The sequence below is a fragment of the Amphimedon queenslandica genome, unplaced genomic scaffold, assembly GCF_000090795.2.
Source record: "Amphimedon queenslandica unplaced genomic scaffold, v1.1 AMPQUscaffold_13383, whole genome shotgun sequence".
NCBI classification, from domain to species: domain Eukaryota; kingdom Metazoa; phylum Porifera; class Demospongiae; order Haplosclerida; family Niphatidae; genus Amphimedon; species Amphimedon queenslandica.
The window spans coordinates 123,548-144,565 of NW_003546381.1; the positions used below are offsets into that span (position 1 = coordinate 123,548).

Genomic DNA, 21,018 nt, shown 5'->3' on the forward strand with positions numbered 1-21,018 from the left:
GAACAGAGGGACTAGCTGATTCCACACTAGCCAATACTTGTCCTGTTATGACACCCTCTCCATTAAGCAGCCTAGCTACACTGACAGGATCAGAGAGAGACTGAGAGAGGAGTGGACGATGAGTGTTGAATATCTCAATAGCTAGTACTGAACATGCACTATGTTCTACATAAAGAATACACACGCACATACAGTCAACACTAATACGATCAGTGATATTAGTGGCAATGGCCAGCTGTGGGCTCAGGTCAGAGCAACAGGCATTGATGCATTCTTTGAAATCTTCAAGTTGATCTGCTGTGATCTTATTGCATACCATACCAGTAATTTTAATATAAAACATCCCACAATCCCATATCATTTCATCAAAGCGATCATTATAGAGTTGTGTAATATAAAGTTGAATATCTATAATAACATTTGTAACTCTAATATAATTAGATTATATTATACTATTAGTGAATTAATTACATGTACCTATTTGAAGCCTTGAAGTATTATATATAAAAGACACAATTCTTACATGATTTGCTATGGTAATACCTAAAGTAGATGCAATTGCTTGGGTTGTAGGATCATTAATGCACTCAGACAAGCTTTCAGGCATGATAGTTTCCTCTGAAAAGAATAGTAACTTGACTAAGTTCCATGTATTAGATTTTATTTAATACATACCAATATCCTGTAGTAACTCATTGGCCATATTGACAGTATCTTCTGTTTTACATAATATGATAGCAAATGATTTTAATTTGTTATGATCATAAGCTACTGCTGTGTATATTTCTCTCATTGCATCATCTGTTAGTGTGTATCCACAACCCTTCACTTCCCTCAATGTCTCTTCAGATATCAGTCCTTCTGTATGTAACAGATCAACTGATTCTTCAGAGAGTGTTGCTCCAGATATTCTACTACTGTAATGCTGTAGTAGCTGGCTAACCACTGGGAAAGGAGTATTACAATACATTATATTGAATTAGAATTGACTTTACTTGTTTTCTCAATATTTTCAGCCACTGCTTTTGCTTCTACCTTTCTAAGAGAACTAGCCAATGTCTGCCAAGTAGGAGGATACACATTTTCATCAGCTTTACTCAGCCACTTGGATAAACACTCCATGAGACAATGTGAAGTATTTCCTCTATGATTAGCATCAATAGCTTCCAGTGTAGGATAAAGGAGACCAAGATTCAATCCAAATTCAAACCATTTTGCCTCAGGAAACCTGTATTGCTTAAATTTCTGTACAATCTCATTTAATTTGCTAATATCTAATGATAAAATAAATACATACTCAAAGGAATAAAGATAAACTCACCTAAAATAATAGCTAGGAACATTCTTGCTTTCTTGCTTGATGCCATTTTGCTGTCAAAGGTACACTACCCACTATAAATGAATACCTTAAAGTGTAACTGCAGTGATTTTTTAGGGTATTTATTTTATGGTCTTAATATGACTGCCTGACCATAATAATGATGTGTTCCAACTTCTATTGTCTAAAAAAATTTATTCACTGAGATATGAGCCTTCAAAAATGCACTTTTTGCTTCCTTTCAATTTACTTCCTGTCGGTGGGTGTGGCTAAACGTGACGTCATAGGAGGCATAGATGCAGATAACTTCATTCCTTTATAGGGGGAAATAATGCTTTATTCTCATGCCTTGTAATGTAATAGCACTAATTTAAAGATTGGAATCATCAGCTTTCATTATCCTAAGCATGCAATTGCAAGAAAAAGTCATAATACCACACTTTGGTGAATCTTCTTACCATAGGCAGCTGCAGGCCTAAGCATTGGGGGTCATTGCCTAGGCTAAAAATTACTTTTGAAGCAGAAACAATGCCATTATAAGCTTATGAATCCTTTTTACCACACCCTTTTAATTATAAATGCCTAAGCTGAGTTGGACCTCTACGGCCACCAAAGCCTCTTACCACGCCACACTGGTAAATCTGCTTGCTTGCTTCTTTTGAGTTTTTTTCTTGCAATTGCATGCTTAGGATAATGAAAGCTGATGATTCCAATCTTTAAATTAGTGCTATTACATTACAAGGCATGAGAATAAAGCATTATTTCCCCCTATAAAGGAATGAAGTTATCTGCATCTATGCCTCCTATGACGTCACGTTTAGCCACACCCACCGACAGGAAGTAAATTGAAAGGAAGCAAAAAGTGCATTTTTGAAGGCTCATATCTCAGTGAATAAATTTTTTTAGACAATAGAAGTTGGAACACATCATTATTATGGTCAGGCAGTCATATTAAGACCATAAAATAAATACCCTAAAAAATCACTGCAGTTACACTTTAAGGTACATGTACATGTAGTTAAAAATTTATCGTAATTGAATTTTCCAGCCCAAAATGGTATTGTCCATTACTACATGTAGGTGAATGCCGTATTTCAAAATAATGATAATAATATGCTCTGTCATTCACTGCTCTAAAAGTACTGTAGGGCACCTTTTTTCGAGGGCTATAGATTTTGCAGATTTTTATTTTGCAGATTTAATTTTTGCAAATTTATGCTGTCTGCCATCTTGTACCATATTAATTTGATTTTTGCCGAAGTAATTTTGTGAATCTTAAAAAAATCTAGAAATCTGCAAAATTTACAGCCTTCGAAAAAAGGCACCCCACGGTAGGTATATTAGCTAGCTAGATCTCTATTAGCAAGAGTAGATAATTTACTCTTGTTATTAGCTATAACCATAGTACAGGATTATTAAGATTAATCACATGCAGAAAGGCAAGTTTGAGTTTCAACAACTTACTGTTTGAAATTATCATAAAACATGTCAATGCTCACCTGAACACTTTCTTGCAAGCCCCACGAATGAATTGGATTTTCAACGAGATACGTTGCTATTGATAAAGACGAGAGGACAGCTCCAAAGAGAAAGTACTTAGGAAATAATTTGCTCTGAATATAACCAAATGTATGTCTTGGGAGATGCTTGTACATTGTCAAACCTAAAAGTAAATTAAAAACAATTACGTGCATTATTATTATTATAGTTATACTGCTTTATTTTGACAATTTTGCTGTAAAATTGTAATTTTAATTTAACAATTTTTGGGCACACATGAATTACCGAGTATGCTCATTAATTATTGGCTGTTTAAATATTGGCGATTTGCAGAAAATCGCCAATAAAATCCCACCAAACTAAATCACTATATGGTATTAATAACCCTTAGGCCTCAAAATGGATCGCTTGAAATGGATTAAATTCATGTTTTGCAAATCCACGAACCAGAATATCAAATTTTTAGTACCCATTTTGATGCATACCTGCAAAGAAAGTGACCCATAACTGAGTTCCAAACCAACCAGAGAAGGACCCTAAGTGTACAACCCTTACTATAACGGGCCAAGCTCCTTGATTTCCTCCGGATCCCGACCAGCTGGCACCGAATGGGAAAATGGCCACTCCAACTAGAAGAGTAGTGGACCCAAGAGCAATCAAGTGAGACGTTTGAGTGAATGGAAGATCGTATTTCACAGGCATTTTTACTTTTCCCTCGACTTTTCCTGTAAACTAATAATTTAATTATTACAATTATTACAAGACCGTAAATGTTTTAAATAAGCGAATCAATTACATCATTCTTACGTCATACTAAAAACATGATCCACATGATAAATTGATAATGACCACCTTTCCCTCTCACTCAGTTATAACCTGGTTGGGACTGGTGAAGAGGTTGGCTCTATAATTCTCTACCCTAACAGTTTCACTGAGGACTAGATAATACCCGAGCTGTGCCTTCTTCATTAAGCTTGAGCTGAATTATGGATATATGTTGTTAGGGTCAAACAGTGGCTGTAAACACACAAAGATTATATATTAATATAAAGACACAACTGCTGCAAGGATTTCTCTGGCCATGTCTCTAGACAGTTTTTTGGAAGGTGACGGATACGATGATATTCCGAGTGATATTCTGTCACTGGCACTTGAACAGAGTGGACTGAACCTGCCCCCTTTGACTCTTGGGAATGACTTCAATGAATCAAACATCCCTATGCCAGTTTCTTCACTATTGCCAGTTGTATCAACAGCATCCTCTGATTCACTCTCATCCCTAATCCTACCTCTAGTAACTAGTACCAATAATGTTAATAATAATAAAACTGTTTCGTCGGACGATGATTTATCGCATTTATTCGAAGCCTCTGAGACTAACATCTTGAACTGTGATCTCCCATCATTCACTATACCTGGGGCTGTACCTCATCCCTTATCAAATACGTTGACTCCTCCTACCTCTTTGTCTACTGTCAGTAATCCTGTGTCCTCTGTAGAAAATATGGACGTGAATGATGTGCTGCTAGAGCTTGGTCTCAATCCTGATGAATCTACTCCCTCTATGTCCCTGTCTTTGCCTGATATTAAAGTACCTGTTAATAATCGACCGCCTCCTACTTTAAGGTATATACTTCAAATTATTTTTTTACTAGTGATTTTTTATTGTTGATTGTTGAAAGAGTATCTACATGTATAATTGTCTATTGTACATGTACATGTGCGTCTAAAAAGTTATGATACATAGAATGAGGTGTTCAGTGAATGTAGCCGTGTGTAGCTCCAAATTTTCATTCATCAAGAAAATTTCATTGAAAAATCCTAATTTACTAACACATGTACATGTATCTGTCGTTAAAATTTTTTTTATTGTAAATCTTCATATATTACCTATCTGGAGCAGAAATTTTATCAAACAAAATGCCCAGACAAATTTGAAAAAATAGTTGAATAGTTGACTGATATAAAATTTGGAGTTACGATATACAGAACATTCTGAAAATATAAGTGTCTGCCTTAATTTATAACATTTACACGTATCCCTTCTTTTTTAAAACCTAACACTTAAATGTATTACATGTGTCTTTTTACTGGTAGCATACTTGTACATGTAAATGCATTCTTAAAGCTAAAGTTAAACCATTACAACATGACCTTAGTACATGTAGCAAATTGTTTTCGAAATGTCATACTCGTACATGTAAATTAATGCTGACTGTACTGTTGTATTTTGCTAGGCTTCCTGTCACTCAGCAGCAGCCACTAGTGGTAGTACAGGCAACTGGACCAACAATGGTAAGTTCTAGTCATGAACATAACATTTAAGGAGTTTTAGTAGGAGTAATGTTTTTGTAATTACCCTTTATCAAAACTGCTCTTCCTTTTTGTGTTTTGTGTTTGCATTCAGTGATTGTACCCATAGTAATTAAATGTATGTGTACATGTACATGTACTGCTTCAGTATAGTTTTATTTGTGCTTGTCACATATTGAATTACTCATGGCAGGTGTAGCTTTTTTAGTTTACAGTAGTTTTCTCACACCTACATTGATATGTACATGTACATGTAGCCTATGCATGTGTAGAGTACATGTACCAATTATGAGACACTTAAGATTTTAAAATTTTCAAATTTTTATTATTGAAATTACAGGCAGTGTCCCATAATACAAACCGTCTCATAATACCAGAATCTACTCTACTACATGTACATACAGTACATGTACCTGGAATTGTCATTTGTAGCTTTTTTGCTACAAATGAATTTCTTAGACATATATTATTTTTTAATAGACTAATTTTCTAGATGCATAATTTTTAGATCAAAAATTTTCTATCCTCATGTTGTATAATTATTAACTTTAAGTTAAGTTTTGATTTTTATAAATTTATTAAGTTGCTCAAAATTGGGCCAATAACCCCAATGGTTATACTTTGGTCTTTGCCTCTTCAGCCAAATTTTGTCAAAAAATGAAAAGGAGATATTTCCCTATTTTATAATTTTTTTCTGATATTACGTAGACAGTTTGAAGGGATTCTGATCAAGTTTGGATTTTATTGAATTTTTAAAGTTGCTCAAAAATTAGACCAAAGTCACTAAGAAATTTTATATCCCGCAATCTACATGTACATGTATGTAGTGCCTACTGTACTAAGACATTGGAAATTGACATGTACATTTATCTTGCGTATTTTAATTCAATTTTTTGAGTAGTTTTGTAATGAATTTTTGATATGATTTTGTGTGCATAGTCTTTTTACTTAAAGTAATCCTACACAGTGAATATTAATGATTACAATGATAGCATCGATTATTAATTTTTATGTTTGTCCTTTTTGACTTCCCACCCAATGAATTCTGATCAAAAATTACATGTATATGTACATAATATATGTACATGCCCATGTAGTTCATACCTTAAGCCGGATTTACAATATGACGCTAGTCCTGACGTTACGTTGACGCAGAAGTTGAATCTGGTTCAACTCCAGCGTGAAGCATGCGTGAAAAGGTCAAATCGCCTGCGCTTTTGATTAAAAATTGACGTTACGTTGGCTTAGCGTCATATTGTAAATCCGGCTTAACATGTATTTTAATTTTTTAGTTTTTTATTTACATGTAATGTACATGTACATGCATGTATTCTCTCAATATCACAATTCTGAATTTTGTGCATAGGTTTCTCAAACTGAGGAAGATATAGAGGAAGAAGACGATCATTACACCTCAGCAGATACCTACGCTACGTATAAACCAGCAAAATGTAAGTCACTAGACAAGTCAGTATAACACATGTATGTAAGTCACTATACTGTAAATATACAGTTTTTCAACTGAGTAATGTTTTGAGATTTTAGACTGATAACTGCAAAGGTTAATTTTTTGACGGGGCTACATTAATTTTATGTGGCAGCTATAGTAGATCTACATTGTATGCAGTTAGAAATTAAACTTTTACAATTGAGGGACTGTTTGAACATGTACAGTGTCAGCATGTGACCCTACATTGATCAATGAGGGAGGGTTGTGGTTGGCAAGGTGGAGCACTTAAGTTTGGGTGGGCATGTGAAGTGTTTGTTAATTCAAGTGAAGTACATGTACATGTATTGTAACTATTGCTACCTTCAAGTATATGTATGAAGTAACCATATACTTGTATTTATGTGTGCAATATCTGTTGTATATGCAATGAGGTATGCTGGTAGCTAGCAAGTGACCTTTTATTTTATCCCACTCTCCCTTTGTTATTTTTTATGTGTGACTTACTTTATTTTTCTCTTGGTGATTTTAATTTATTTATATTTATATAACTTTTTTAATTTGCCACAGTAAAACTAGGATACTTGCATCCAGATCCTATAGTTGAGTCAAGGTACTGTTCCATGTATTTAATTAATGCATCTACATGTACATGTTCCGTATCCTCAGTTCTTTAGCTAGTGTTGAACCACCTCAAGTCTATTATGATCTGAAATATCCTGAAAATGTTATTGAAGAAGTTCGACTCTCCTCATTACAGTTGGAGGCAGTTGTATACGCCTGTCAACAGCACATGAATACACTTGCTGATGGATCCAGAGCAGGGTTTCTCATTGGTATAGTCACCTATATACTGTATAACGAAAAATTTTTGTGGCCCAAAGTTTTTGTGGATTTTTTTCAAAATTCACACAAATAAAATCTGCGAAAATCGATTCAATCCAGAAAGTAGAAAACCACGAAAATTAAAGCCACGAAATTGATTTTTGAAGAGATCCACGAAATTTTTGGGCCACGAAAGTTTTCCGCTATGTGGTATTATTATTTTTGTTATTTTATTGTTTGGATTGTATCAGGTGATGGTGCAGGAGTTGGAAAAGGGCGAACTGTAGCTGGAATTATTTATCAGAATTATATAGAAGGAAGAAAGAAGTCTCTATGGTATTAATTTACTTGTTATTGTTGGACTTTATAGTATTCATGTTTCAGGCTGAGTGTCTCAAATGATCTGAAATATGATGCCATCAGGTATGTAGTGTTGGTGGAGCTTGTATTTGGTCGTTATTGTAATTCCTATTGTGTATACTACTGAGCCTCTCTGCTATTAAAATAACTACTACTATAAGAGCCGAAATAGCTCAGTTGGGAGAGCGTTAGACTGAAGATCTAAAGGTCCCTGGTTCGATCCCGGGTTTCGGCATTTTTTTTTCTTTTTTTCTTTTTGTAGAGATTTGCATGATGTTGGCGCAAAGAAAATTAGTGTTTTTGCTCTAAATAAGGTATCGTTTACTTTTTAGCTGTAAAATAAAAATTTACAATTTTGTAGTTTTGCTACGGAAAAATCAGTGGAAAACGAAACGGTCGTGTAAAGAAAGGAGTTATATTTGCAACCTATTCATCACTTATAGGAGAAAGCACAAGTGGAGGGAAATATCGAACACGATTTACTCAACTATTACATTGGCTGGGACCTCAGTTTGATGGAGTTGTATCCCTTCAATACATATTTTATTAATATTACATGGATATATTCCAGATATGTTTTCCTTAACAAATGTTTTAGATCGTGTTTGACGAATGCCATAAAGCAAAGAATTTGGTTCCCTCCGGTGCTAGTAAACCTAGTAAAACTGGTATCACTGTATTGCAACTTCAAAAGAGACTACCCAAGGCTAGGATTGTCTATTGCAGTGCAACAGGTTAAGTCTGTGTGATGCTATTTTTTTAATGTCCAAGATAATAAATCATTTAAATAATGAATTACAGAAATAAAATAGCTTTATATACATGTGTGTGTACCATACGTGTACCATGAAATTTATGCGACAAAATTTTTTTGCGAATTTCACGATTTTTGCTCCTTTGCAAAATTAAAATTTCAAAATTCTGCAGCTCCATTGCCACGTGGTGCAGTTTACTAGCTATTTGTGAAAATTAATTTTGATGATATCTTAGAATTGCAAGATTCACGAAAATTTTTGTTGAATAAATTTCATGGTATATGGTATTTTAATTTACATGTACATGTGTACATGTAGGAGCGTCTGAGCCGAAGAATATGGCTTACATGTCAAGGCTAGGAATCTGGGGAGAAGGGACGCAATTTCCAGCTTTCCAGGACTTCATAAAATCAGTTGAGAGGAGGTTTGTGTACAGTACAGTATAGTGCTTTATTTTGGTGATTTTGCTGTAAAATTATAATAGGCGGTTTTAATTTTGGCGATTCCGCTTGCAGATAGCCAATTGCCAAACTAAAACTCTGCCAAATTAAAGTGCTATTTAGTAATAGTTGTTCCTTTGTAGAGGTGTCGGTGCTATGGAACTTGTTGCAATGGATATGAAAGTATAATTATTGCTGAGTTTGTGTTGCATGTTTTGTGTATATTTATGTGTAGCTACGGGGACTCTATATTGCTAGACAGTTAAGTTTTACTGGTGTATCGTTTTCAGTCGAAGAGGTCTCTCTTTCAAAAAAATTTATCGACATGTATGACAAAGCTGTAGCATTTGTAAGTACTTGTATATTATTTTATGATGATCATTAATTGTGTTAATTGCTTTTTGTTTTATTAGTGGGTAGAAGCAAGGCAAATGTTCAAAGATGCTGCGGATTTGTTAGATTATGATGGCAGAAATTTGAAAACAATGTGGGGCCAATTTTGGGCTGCACATCAAGTATGTATGAAAGAAGATGTGTATAATAGTTACCTTAAATTGGGTTATATTAAATGGTTATAAAATACAGAATGAAAAGTTTAAATAATGGATATATTCATATGGTGCCTATATTTATTTCAATATATTAAAGGAAATGATTATTAGCAATTCTAAATTTAGTATGTCCTATTACACTTACTACATGTATATAAAATTACCATCACTTGATTTACAATGTTTTTATTTTTTATTATCAGAGATTTTTCAAGTACTTATGTATAGCTGCTAAAGTCCCCAGTGTTATTGATTTAGCTATGCAGTCATTAAAAGATGGAAAGGTTCTTAATCCTTATTTTAAATATATTTTTAAAGTGCACTATGTAGTGTGTGGTGATTGGTCTACAGTCAACTGGTGAAGCAAGAACTTTAGAACAGTTAGGACAGTCTCACGGTGAATTGGATGGCTTTGTATCAACTGCAAAGTTAGTTTTCACATTTATAATTAGTAATTAAATTGAATGGCTGATGTTAATATATACATGTACAATGTCAGTGTTTCTCACAAAGCATGCTAAGTGAGCTAAACAGTATGAGCTTCATGAGCTGACAAGCACTACAATACAGTACATGGCATTTTAAGCAACTTTAAAAATTCATAAAAAATCTAAATTTGATCGGAATCAGCTCAAACTTGATACACAACATAAGGACATGTATATGTATCGGAAAAAATTATTAAAATGGAGAATTCTCTCCTAGCCATTTTTGACAAAATTTGGCTTATGACCAAAGGCTATTATAGCCTTTGGTCGTTGGCTCAATTTTTGAGCAACTTTAAAAATTCATAAAAAATCTAAATTTGATCAGAATCAGCTCAAACTTGATATGCAACATAAGGACATGTATATGTATCAGAAAAAAATATTAAAATATAGAATTCTCTCCTAGCCATTTTTGACAAAATTTGGCTTATGACCAAAGGCTATAGCCTTTGGTCATTGGCTCAATTTTTGAGCAACTTTAAAAATTTATAAAAAAATCCAAATTTTTTGGAATCATCTCAAAGTTCATACACGGCATAAGAACATGTATATGTATCAGAAAAAATTATTAAAATCTAGAATTCTCTCTTAGCCATTTTTGACGAAAATTGGCCTAAGACCAAAGGCTATAGCCTTTGGTTATTGGCCCAATTTTTGAGCAACTTTAAGAATTCAATTTTCATCAAAATCAGCTTAAATTTTCTGCACAAAGAGTTATAAAAATGGGAAATCATTGCTTCATTAAATGCTATATGTACAATGTACATTGTGTGGTTTGTCTCTCATTGTAGAGGTGTGCTGGAGTCACTCATCAAAAGACACTTCCCAACACCAACTGATGGCAATGATTGGTCTGTCTTTGAGAATGATTCCACTCTTCCTCGTAACTGCAGGAAAAGGAAACGAGGTACTGATCCTCTTAATGTAACTCAGACTCTTACAATGTTAATTTTATTAAGAGAAGCTAATGTACAGTGTATAGAAATATTTTAAGCTCCTGTACTTAGCTTAATACTAATCTGTGGAACTTAAATGAACATGTACAATGTACATTGTGTAGAAGATGCAAGCATAATACAACTCACAATGAATGTAGCAATACTAGTGAAGTTTACTATCTAAGTCATTTTAAAGTTTTAGTAAATTAAGTTTTAGTTTAGCTTTACTAAGTTTATTTTTGTGTACTAACTACATGTATGTGTACATACTTGTACTTGCAGTGTTATAGTGACCTCTTGCTACTTTGCAACATTTTATTGTCAAGTATTCCTTCTTGCAACAGATGTGGTTGAATTGATTGACTAAATAACTACCGTATGGAAGGAAATTTTGGAGGTAGTTAAATTTGGCGAATTTGGTGTTTTGATAGCCATTCGCAAAATAAAAATTTGCCATTTTGAGCCATTATGCGCATGCTCAATGGCACATGGCTACAAATTTGCCAAGTTAAAATTCACCAATCACCAAAATTTAGCAATTCGCTAAAATTTAGCCCCTCCAAAATTTCCTTCTGTACGGTATTTTTAAAGTCAGGAGATTCCTGTTTAAGCACATGTATACTCTGTAGGGCCTAGATTTCATCTATAATTACATGTAGCCCCAAGAATAGCAAGATAGTATATTTTCTTTAACATAATAATTGTCTTAATATCAAATGATACTTTTATTCTCAATTGTATTAGTAGATTATGCTGTTGTTAATAATGAAGGTGATGATGATAGTTCCAGTGAGTGGGAGAACAGTGACTCAGCAGTTGAGTCCTCAGAAGAAGAAGATGAGATGATGGAGCAAGACTCCAAGCCAAAGAATGATACTGAGACTGACAGTGACACTAGTCAGAAAGACACTGACAATAAGGCTGGCCTCCTCGGTTTCCTTGGCCCTAAAGGTACACTATAATTTTTTCTTAATTTCTAGAAAGCTTACATTTTAGTACATGTACATGTACTTGTATTTTGAAACTTTTTATTACTGTCAGATAATTTAGAATTGCGTGCACTCTGTATGACAATGAATTCCTCTATTTCTGTTAGCTATTGTGGTGGGTGGAAATATTATACTGCTTTAGAAACATGCTTTAATAATTCTGTTTAATTGTATTGAAACACATGTACATGCATGTACATTAATAATTGTGAACAAATGTACAGTAATACATATTTTTGATAAGAATAATGAAAATATAATTTCTGCGGCTAATACACATGCATGTTTTTTTCCCCTATAATACATGTACTGTACATGTATTGTCCATTTTTTGGAGTAAAATTGGTTTTTTTGCTGTTGTAGAACCTAACTGGTTACGAATGAGTAAACGTAAGTCAAAGAAAGCCAAGCTATCTCCACAAAGAAGAGTGAGGAAGGATGGATTTCCCCGTGGGAACTACTCCATTAAACCTCCTGGCAACCCTTGGTCCCCGGGCAAACACGGCGACCTAAAGTTCAATTATAAGACTCTTCAGTTTGAGCGTGTACTGGAGGAAAATGAAAAGAAAGACAAGTTTGTTTTTTTATTAGTTTTGTATAAGCACAGTATATGTACATGTGCCTTACATCTTGTTTGTATTGAGTGTATAATACAAAATTATTATTTTTAAATGTAACAAATTGTTTCAACCAAAATGCCTTCATCAGTTGTAGTAAAAATTTGCAAATGTTCGAATTTTTTTTTACTAATAGACCATCAGTGCCTGTTGAGAAGCAGTCAAAAAGTGACGAACTTGGACCCACAGTTTCAAGTATGGAATTAATTTGTCCTATCTTTGTATTTTATGAGTAATTGTTATAATCAAGACTGCCAATTCTTAAAGTTTCATTTTTAAATTTAAGATTAAATTTTTTTGTTGCCTTTTTCTGCATGATAGGTCAGTGTGGTGTTCAGAGCGTTCGTGATATGAAAGAAGAATTGCTACGAAAATTGAATGAACTAGCACCATTGCTACCCAGCAACAGTTTGGATGAGCTAATAGATGGACTGGGGGGACCAAGCAAAGTCTCTGAAGTAGGCACTGACTCCAACATTTTATAATATTAATATAAATACAACTCCTTACTATCTTGCACAAGAATGCTAATGCTCATTTTATCAATTACAGCTTTTTAAAAATCCACTCAGCCCCAAATCATAGATATTAGAGTTTAAAAAAATCCCCAAATCCCTCTGCAGATTTAGATGTACCTTCAAACAATTCTTCTACTGTTATATCATCATTACATTTTATGAAGGCCTAAAGGATTAAGATTAGTTTTAAGGCTCAGTAATTATATAAATATTGTTCACTTCCTTGCCAAAATCAATAATATAAAATACATTACATAACCACAAACTTGATAATTGGCACAATCACAGTTATAATCACATATGAAACTTAGACAGTCAGTAGTCTATTGAATAATGGCACACCACCTCTGTTTTTAAATTTTTAGAATAGAAGTCTTTTTTGTCTTTGTATGAACAAAATATTTACGTATTGTGCTCATAAATGTACATGTACAATATACCGTATAGCACAAATTTTTTTGAGGGCTGTAAATATTGTGATTTTTTGAAGACTCACGAAAATTACTTCCACGAAAATCAAATTATTAAGGCACAAGATGGCAGGTGGTATAAATTTGCGAAAATTAAATCTGCGGAATAGATTTTTAGGCAAATTCGCGAAATTTACAGCCCTCGAAAATTTTGCACTATACAGTACATTTAAATATACAATTTTTACATTATGTTTTACATGATAGATGACTGGACGAAGAGGTCGTGTGGTTCAAATGTCTGACGGATCAGTTCGGTATCAGTTGAGGAGTGAGCCTGATGTATCCATTGAGATGCTTAACATCACTGAGAAGACACGGTTTATGGATGGGGAGAAAGAAATTGCTATTATATCTGAAGCTGCTAGTTCAGGGATTTCATTGCAAGCTGATAGAAGGGCCAAAGTATGCACCAGCCAGTATACATGTAGTGCATCTACATGTAATACTACATGTGATACTACATGTACATTTTCACATTAACAATGCACTTGCCCAGAGTTCCTGTAAAACTTGCTACATGTACATGTAAGTGAGCTTCATGAGCTGACAAGCACTGCAATGGCATTTTGAGCAATTTAAAAATCCATAAAAAATCCAATTTTGATTGGAATCAGCTCAAAGTTAATACACAGCATAGAAGAAGAGCCAAAGTATGTTTGCATGTACATGTACATACACATGTATGTTACATGATAACATTTGACCTTCACATTAACAATTTGCCCAGAATAGCATGAGCTTCATGAGCTGACAAGCATTACAATACAGTACATGGTATTTGGAGCAACTTTAAAAATTCATAAAAAATCCAAATTTGATTGGAATCAGCTCAAAGTTGATACACAACATGAGGACATGTATATGTATTGGAAAAAATTATAAAAATGGAGAATTTATTTGTAGCCATTTTTGATGAATTTAGCTTGTGACCAAAGGCTATAGCATTAGGTTTTTGGCCTGATTTTTGAGCAACTTTAAAAATTCATAAAAAATCCAAATTTGATCGGAATCAGCTCAAAGTTGATACATAGCATAAGGCCATGTATATGTATCAGAAAAAATTGTAAAAATAGAGAATTCTCTCTGAACTATTTTTGATGAAATATGACCTGTGACCCTGTACTATAACAGTACAGGGTATTTAGACCCTGCATTTGCCTATGACCAACTGTGTGTGCATGTACCCTCGGCCTCAGCTATAAGTTTACTTATCGTAAATGACACAGGTGCAGCTTGTCTAGGCATCCAAGCTGCACTAAAAGCGCCTGTATTGTGTATTTATCATGTACATCACGTACTTATCTCGTTTTGTGGTACACTAGTGTAGCTATAGCACCAGTGTGGAACGCAGGTAATGCTGGAGATCACTGTACTTTACTTATTTTTTGTTAATTTTGGTGTTAAGTACATGTATGGTCCTCATTTAGAATCAAAAGAGAAGAGTTCACATAACACTTGAATTGCCATGGAGTGCTGACAAAGCCATTCAACAGTTTGGTAAGTTCAGTCACTCTTGTTATGACTGTATTAATAATATATCCTTCCTTGTTCCTATATTGAGTTTGATAGCCTTTAATGGCAATCACTGCTTTATAAATTAATGCATGTAATACGTGAGCACAACAGCACATGCTTTATAAATTATTATAAGACCTTTTCACACTGGCAAAAGTAATGCACATTAATCGTGTTCACACTAGTGTGGTTTCAAATTGATGCGCATCAATGGGCATCAGTCTCACTTCTCCTCCAGAGGTGGATTGATGTGAAGTGATGCGCTTCGATCAATGTAAACCAATGGCAACAAGAACACAAAATGATACATAATTCAGCTGCTAGTGTGAAAAGGCCTTTAAATTAGCATTAGCACTATCAACTAATACGTCAATGTATAATTTTTTTTTTTATTTTTTAGGGCGCACGCATCGCTCTAATCAAGTCACTTCCCCGGAGTATGTTTTCCTGATATCCACACTATCAGGAGAGCACAGGTTTGCTAGTATAGTAGCTAAGAGGCTGGAGTGTTTGGGAGCATTGACCCACGGGGACAGGAGGGCCACTGAATCAAGAGATCTCAGCCGATACAACATTGACACAAAGGTTAGTATACTGTATTCTGCCATCTTGTACCATATTAAATTGATTTTCAAAGAATTTAATTTTGCGAATTTAAAAAAAATACTCGAAATTTGTGAAATTTGTTATCCTCGAAAAAAACTGCTATACAGTAACTACTTTAAATATACATGTCGTATGTACATTTACATGTAGTGATGTCATAATGGTGTAATATTGCCAACTAAGGTGTATAAAGTAGGAAAGGAACCAACTAGCATAATGACTGTAGCCAGGTTTGGCATTAGTTTGTTTACTGATTGTAATTGTAGTAAAGAAGAGTTGTAACATTTTTGGCCAACATTACTTGGTATGCGAAGTATGGCTGTTCATTATGTATGTGAAATAATCTCAGATTTTTCTGAATTTCTATGTTCAATGTAATTTGTATTGCATTAGTGAGCTGTTGTGTATGATAATACATCCAATTGTAGCAAATCAGGTTGCTACATTTGAGATAATGCATAATTATGGTTGCAATGGTGATGAAATGTGAACAATATTTCTTGAATAATTATATCTGTGAATGTTACAGAAATGAATGGCCAAATATGGAAGTGCATTTAGTATTTTTTCTAAATATGAACTTACATGTATAGTATACTTAGTCCTACATGTATAATATCTTAATTATCTACATTGTTTAGATTTACAAATACATGTACATGTACATGTACTGTACATGTATGCATAGTGTGAAGTGTGATGCTTTTCTGTGTTGTACATTTTTGCACACAAAAGCACGGCAACCCAAACCTCCAAGTAGAAAGCTTAAAGTAATGTGATATGTATTATAATGTTTCGTAAGTTTTAAAGAATTACAATTTGAAGTTGTGAACTTGTAATATTCTTTGAAGCTATGGCAATGCGTTTGCACAGAACAAGAATGCTCTTATGAATGAGCTTTAATTGTTCATGCAACATTTGATGGCATTTTCGCTGTATACATGTGCATGTACACAATATACATGTACGTGTAAATAGTACTATGTGCATTTATCTGTTTGGCCTTTTGTCTTTATAGTATGGTCGTCAGGCTTTGGAGTTATGTCTGAGGTCAATAGTTGGTATAGATAAACCAATAGTATCTTCTCCTGATTATAATCAAGACTTTTTTGATAGTTAGTATATTATTATAATTATTATAATTATACTCTCATTATAATTATTATTATTTAGAGTCTCATGAGGCTATGGTCGATGTAGAGCTCCTGTCTAATAAATCTGTTGACAAGGAATCCTTGAACATGACCAGGTTTCTTAACCGTCTCCTTGGACTCCCAGTAAAGCTCCAGAACCTTGTCTTCTGTTATTTCACTGACACACTGGGGGAAGTGATTAAACGAGCTAAGAAGGCCGGGAAATGGGACGGAGGCATACTCGATTTTGGTGCCTCGGGAGAGCATGTCGATTTGGTAGAAAGTAAAGAGTTTGTTGGAGATGCAGCTTTCGGCACAGCTACAACACAACTTCATAAAGTGAGCTCACCCCATGGTTATGTTGGTATGATTTCGTTGAAAGAGAACATAGTAATTGAGTCATACTTGATTAGCAATGCAGCTAATGCCGTTGACTGTTTGTAGATTATTTGGCTGTATAGTGCATGTTTTGTTTGTAGTGATGTGGAATGTAATACAGTGTTGCCACTCTTAAGATGGAAGCAATACATGTACATGTACTTCAAGAGAGATTTGATACCACTATAGAGTCACTTGAAATATAATAATAATTAAATTTTGAAGTCTTATGTTTACTATACAGATATTATAGTGTAGTTTGATTATAGTATAGAATATCATGTACAAATTGTACATGCAATTTGCTCTTATCAACAGTTTATGTGAAGCAAGATTCTGAAGCATTTAGCAACTATAGAGTGTTCCTTAATCATTAATCTTTAGTTATACTCGCATAGTAGTACATGTATATTGTATGCACATGTACATGTACATGTATTTTAAATAAGATTTTTGTGTGTTTGATTATATATAGATACATGTTGAAAGAGGGATGTCTTTTGAAGATGCCCAGTCCAAACTTCAATTAGACCAATATCCTAATGAAGGATTCTATTTGTCTACTAAAGTAAATGATTTCATACTATACTAATTATATGACATTACCGACATAATTGATATTATTAGCCTCGCAATGAGAAGAATGTGGCAGTAATGCTCAAAGTGTCTAAAGAAGGAAGTGACCTATACCTGGTCCACAGGCCAAACACTGGAGTCCAGTCACGTTGTGAGACACTGGTGTCTGTTTTAAAGAAGTATAAACGGGTATGTTATATCAACTTATTTTTGTGTTATAATTATAATGATGTGTATGTAACACATGTACTTATATGTGCCTATTTTACTAGCTGTGTTTATTTTGTCATTATTTTAATCACACACATATAAGACCATTTGGTTTTACCATTTGGATTCTAGTAAACAACACATGTGCAAATACTTCATGAGTGGACTATAATCAAATTAACGTTTACAATTTGAAAAATTTTGTTTCTTTTCTGCTATTATAATAATTGCATGTATTAATCTCTGTACTTATTTTGTCCAACATTTTTGATGACATTATTTATAAGAGTAATTTATACGAGTAATAATTGCTGCTATATTTTTAGTGTGATCCGGAAGATGCCATGAAATGGTGGACACTTCAGTATGAGAGTACACTAACTTCTTGCAGTCACTCTTACTGGTAAATTATCAAATAAAAATAATATGTTTTGATTGATCATGACAGCTTAATTCCACTACCTACATTAACTTATAAATTATCTGTGACACAATAATACCTACACCATATTAACCTTGCTATACAAATACATTCCTGTCTTAATTAATACCAAAACTACTTGTATCTTAATACTTAACATATCATTGTATCGTAGGCAAGGGAAATGCCGTTCCTCAACCCCTACCCATCCTTGTGAGGTAGGAATGAGAAGAAGAACCTATTACGTTCTCGCGGGATCACTACTTGGAATCTGGATCCATCTAGAGAACGTGTTCCTAAGACATCCAACGCATGCTCACAAGATGCAGATTGTTAGAGTACATACTTCCCAAAAGAAAATAATAGGTATAAGAAAATGGGGACTGTATTTAAAATACCGTATACGTCATATATTTCTCAGAAATAAAATTTTTTGCGATTTGGCTGCATTTTTGTATTTGCGAATAAAATTTTTTGCGATTTAATTTACAGTGTAATTACCGCACCTACTATACAATCAACATGCTATTTTGCAGATTTTAATGTCACATATTTTTCCAAAACACGAAATTTAATCCCTGCGAAATATGTGGCGTATACGGTACTCGACTCTAAATTTATTCGTTAGGTATTCTCATTCCGTCTGTGTGTGTTCTTGATCTCACTGCCACGTTGGAGAGGATAGCTTTGCAAGCTGCTGGAACAGCTGATGAGAATCCTACTAATGTGTAGTAGTACTTTTAGGTGGACAATTCTTAGGTGACAATCATCACTCATTCTCTCTTTGTTCTCTCTTTTTTTGTCTGTATTATCATGCAGTTTCTTCCTGTCGTTTATGACAATAATAAAATAAAAAATAATTATAATGTGTGAACTAAAACTAAAATTTGTTAAGTTAATAATATTAAAGCTGTTACTGGAGTGTTAGTTCTTTTTGCGGTTCATCAGAGATAAGAATAGAAACGACACTTTCACAGTCCTCTTTAATACTCGGAACTGGTTCCCATTTGTGTAGCTCTCGTAATATGAAGTAGACTCCGTGACGTCTTAGATAATGACGACCGTATGGTGTTACGCAAAGCTGTAGAAAGAACAAAATACAACATAATTATTGTATGTTTAGAGCTAATTTACACTACAGTATGTTATGACTGGAATGCCTCTAAAAGTACACTTGAGGAGAGAGTTGATTCTGCATAGTGGGAAATTTTGCATGGAATTAAATTTGGCATTTTGATAAAATTAAAATCTGCCATTTTCAGCAATTATACGCATGCTCAATGGCACATGGCCACAAATTCACCAAATTAAAATCCGCCAAATTTTACTTCCTTCAAAATTTCCCGCTATATGGTACCTTAAGGTTACTTTTAAATGCGGGTACTATTAATTGCGAATTTTGCGTTTGGGTTAAAAATCGCAATTATTAATACGCGCAATTATTAATTATGACATCATGATGCCATATAACTATTAGTAATAATTACTTAATCGCAATTTTTAATACCAGCAAATCTACCTTGTGCTAAAATCGCAAAATTTAGTACCCGCAATTAAAAGTCACTCTAAGGTAACTCTTACATTAGATATGACACACTTCTACTTGTATTATACACATAGTAAGCTAATTTTAGTAATCTCAGTAAAGGATCTTTTAATCTTTTTAAAATGCTAAGATATTAGTTCACAAAAATGAGCTTAAGGAAGAAATTAAGATCATAATATTACAACTTACTTTCAGTAATGACTCAAGTAGCTTTTTTCTCAAATCAGGGACATCTTCTCTTTCTTTATCATCCGGAAGATACTGGCAATCTAATGGCAGCTGATCATTTTCCTCGTCAGTAAAAGACTCTGGGCCAGCCAGTGGAAGCAAGAGGGCACACAAAAAGTCACTTTCTTCACCAAGCAAACATTTGTGATGATCTACACGTAAATGAAACAAACACTAATGCACGAGTGTTATTTTTGGCAGTCACCTATTTCAAAACAGAGATTTCTTAGCAATCCGACGATACCGCTCCGACGAATTACAGATTTCATATACCGAGTGTAGGGCAATAGACGTAGGAGAGAATCATATCCTGGTTTACTTAGAAACCACTGTCGAAAAGATAGCAATTGGGTAACGTTCGAGAACACTTCAGCTAAGTAATCTAGTGATTCCGATGTATCTTTATCAAATAGATCAACCAGAATATCGAGAGACATTGTACTAGGATAGGAAAACAAATAATTACCAAACAGACTTGATCCTTTTTCAAGACGAGTTATGTTTGAAAGAGTCATACACACATTCTCTTTAGTAATAGACTTTGGTCTTAATAGTACTTGTAGCAATTTTTGCATTAAAGTATCATGTGTAGTCAGAAGTTTCTCTACCCAGTTTTCAATAGCAGACACATTTACTAATACTTGTGAAGCTTTAAGTGATGATGGGAGATCTAATTCAGTAGCATGTCTCACAATATGGTACGCAATGCCATCTTCCTTCATAATCACATCGCAACCTTCAGGCGTTCCAGACAATCCTAGAATGATATCTACTGCAACTGATTGGAGATCAGGGCGAGATGTGTCCGAAAGGAATTTCCTCAGCTCTTCCACGTGGTCGGCCATTTAAAAAGGCGGATCCCTCAATTAATTG

General features: G+C 34.0%; 3 protein-coding genes and 1 non-coding gene across 5 annotated transcripts; 2 read left to right on the plus strand and 2 right to left on the minus strand.

The window, feature by feature from the left end:
* Positions 1 to 2,763: 2,763 nt before the first annotated feature.
* LOC105312909 (transmembrane protein 205-like) lies at positions 2,764 to 3,563 on the minus strand. Its single transcript, XM_011405915.2, has 2 exons — positions 3,304 to 3,563; positions 2,764 to 2,981 (listed from the first exon to the last, which is right to left on the minus strand). The coding sequence occupies exons 1-2, from the start codon at positions 3,518 to 3,520 to the stop codon at positions 2,779 to 2,781; spliced, it is 420 nt and encodes a 139-aa protein (XP_011404217.1). The 5' UTR covers positions 3,521 to 3,563; the 3' UTR covers positions 2,764 to 2,778.
* Positions 3,564 to 3,645: 82 nt separating this feature from the next.
* On the plus strand, positions 3,646 to 19,228 carry LOC100636705 (protein strawberry notch homolog 1-like). 2 transcript variants are annotated; one of them, XM_019997137.1, is made up of 31 exons: positions 3,646 to 4,444; positions 5,056 to 5,113; positions 6,498 to 6,582; positions 7,149 to 7,191; positions 7,248 to 7,414; positions 7,655 to 7,739; positions 7,788 to 7,826; positions 8,026 to 8,077; positions 8,125 to 8,286; positions 8,362 to 8,497; positions 8,837 to 8,942; positions 9,102 to 9,141; positions 9,194 to 9,307; positions 9,372 to 9,473; positions 9,713 to 9,793; positions 9,840 to 9,937; positions 10,789 to 10,904; positions 11,680 to 11,886; positions 12,288 to 12,498; positions 12,678 to 12,736; positions 12,863 to 12,999; positions 13,737 to 13,934; positions 14,960 to 15,029; positions 15,448 to 15,632; positions 16,672 to 16,768; positions 16,827 to 17,125; positions 17,640 to 17,732; positions 17,792 to 17,929; positions 18,277 to 18,353; positions 18,547 to 18,737; positions 19,000 to 19,228. In XM_019997137.1, exons 1-31 carry the CDS (start codon positions 3,900 to 3,902, stop codon positions 19,101 to 19,103), a joined length of 4,095 nt encoding a protein of 1,364 aa, XP_019852696.1. In that variant the 5' UTR covers positions 3,646 to 3,899; the 3' UTR covers positions 19,104 to 19,228. The 2 variants fall into 2 exon arrangements, with proteins under 2 accessions (XP_019852696.1, XP_011404218.2); XM_011405916.2 differs by having other exon boundaries at positions 11,683 to 11,886.
* On the plus strand, positions 7,926 to 7,998 carry Trnaf-gaa (transfer RNA phenylalanine (anticodon GAA)). The gene has a single exon. It is a non-coding gene; the product is annotated as a tRNA-Phe (tRNA).
* LOC100636832 (protein HGH1 homolog) lies at positions 19,186 to 21,011 on the minus strand. The gene is made up of 3 exons (XM_003386908.3): positions 20,351 to 21,011; positions 20,107 to 20,297; positions 19,186 to 19,452 (listed from the first exon to the last, which is right to left on the minus strand). The coding sequence occupies exons 1-3, from the start codon at positions 20,988 to 20,990 to the stop codon at positions 19,285 to 19,287; spliced, it is 999 nt and encodes a 332-aa protein (XP_003386956.1). The 5' UTR covers positions 20,991 to 21,011; the 3' UTR covers positions 19,186 to 19,284.
* Positions 21,012 to 21,018: the final 7 nt, after the last annotated feature.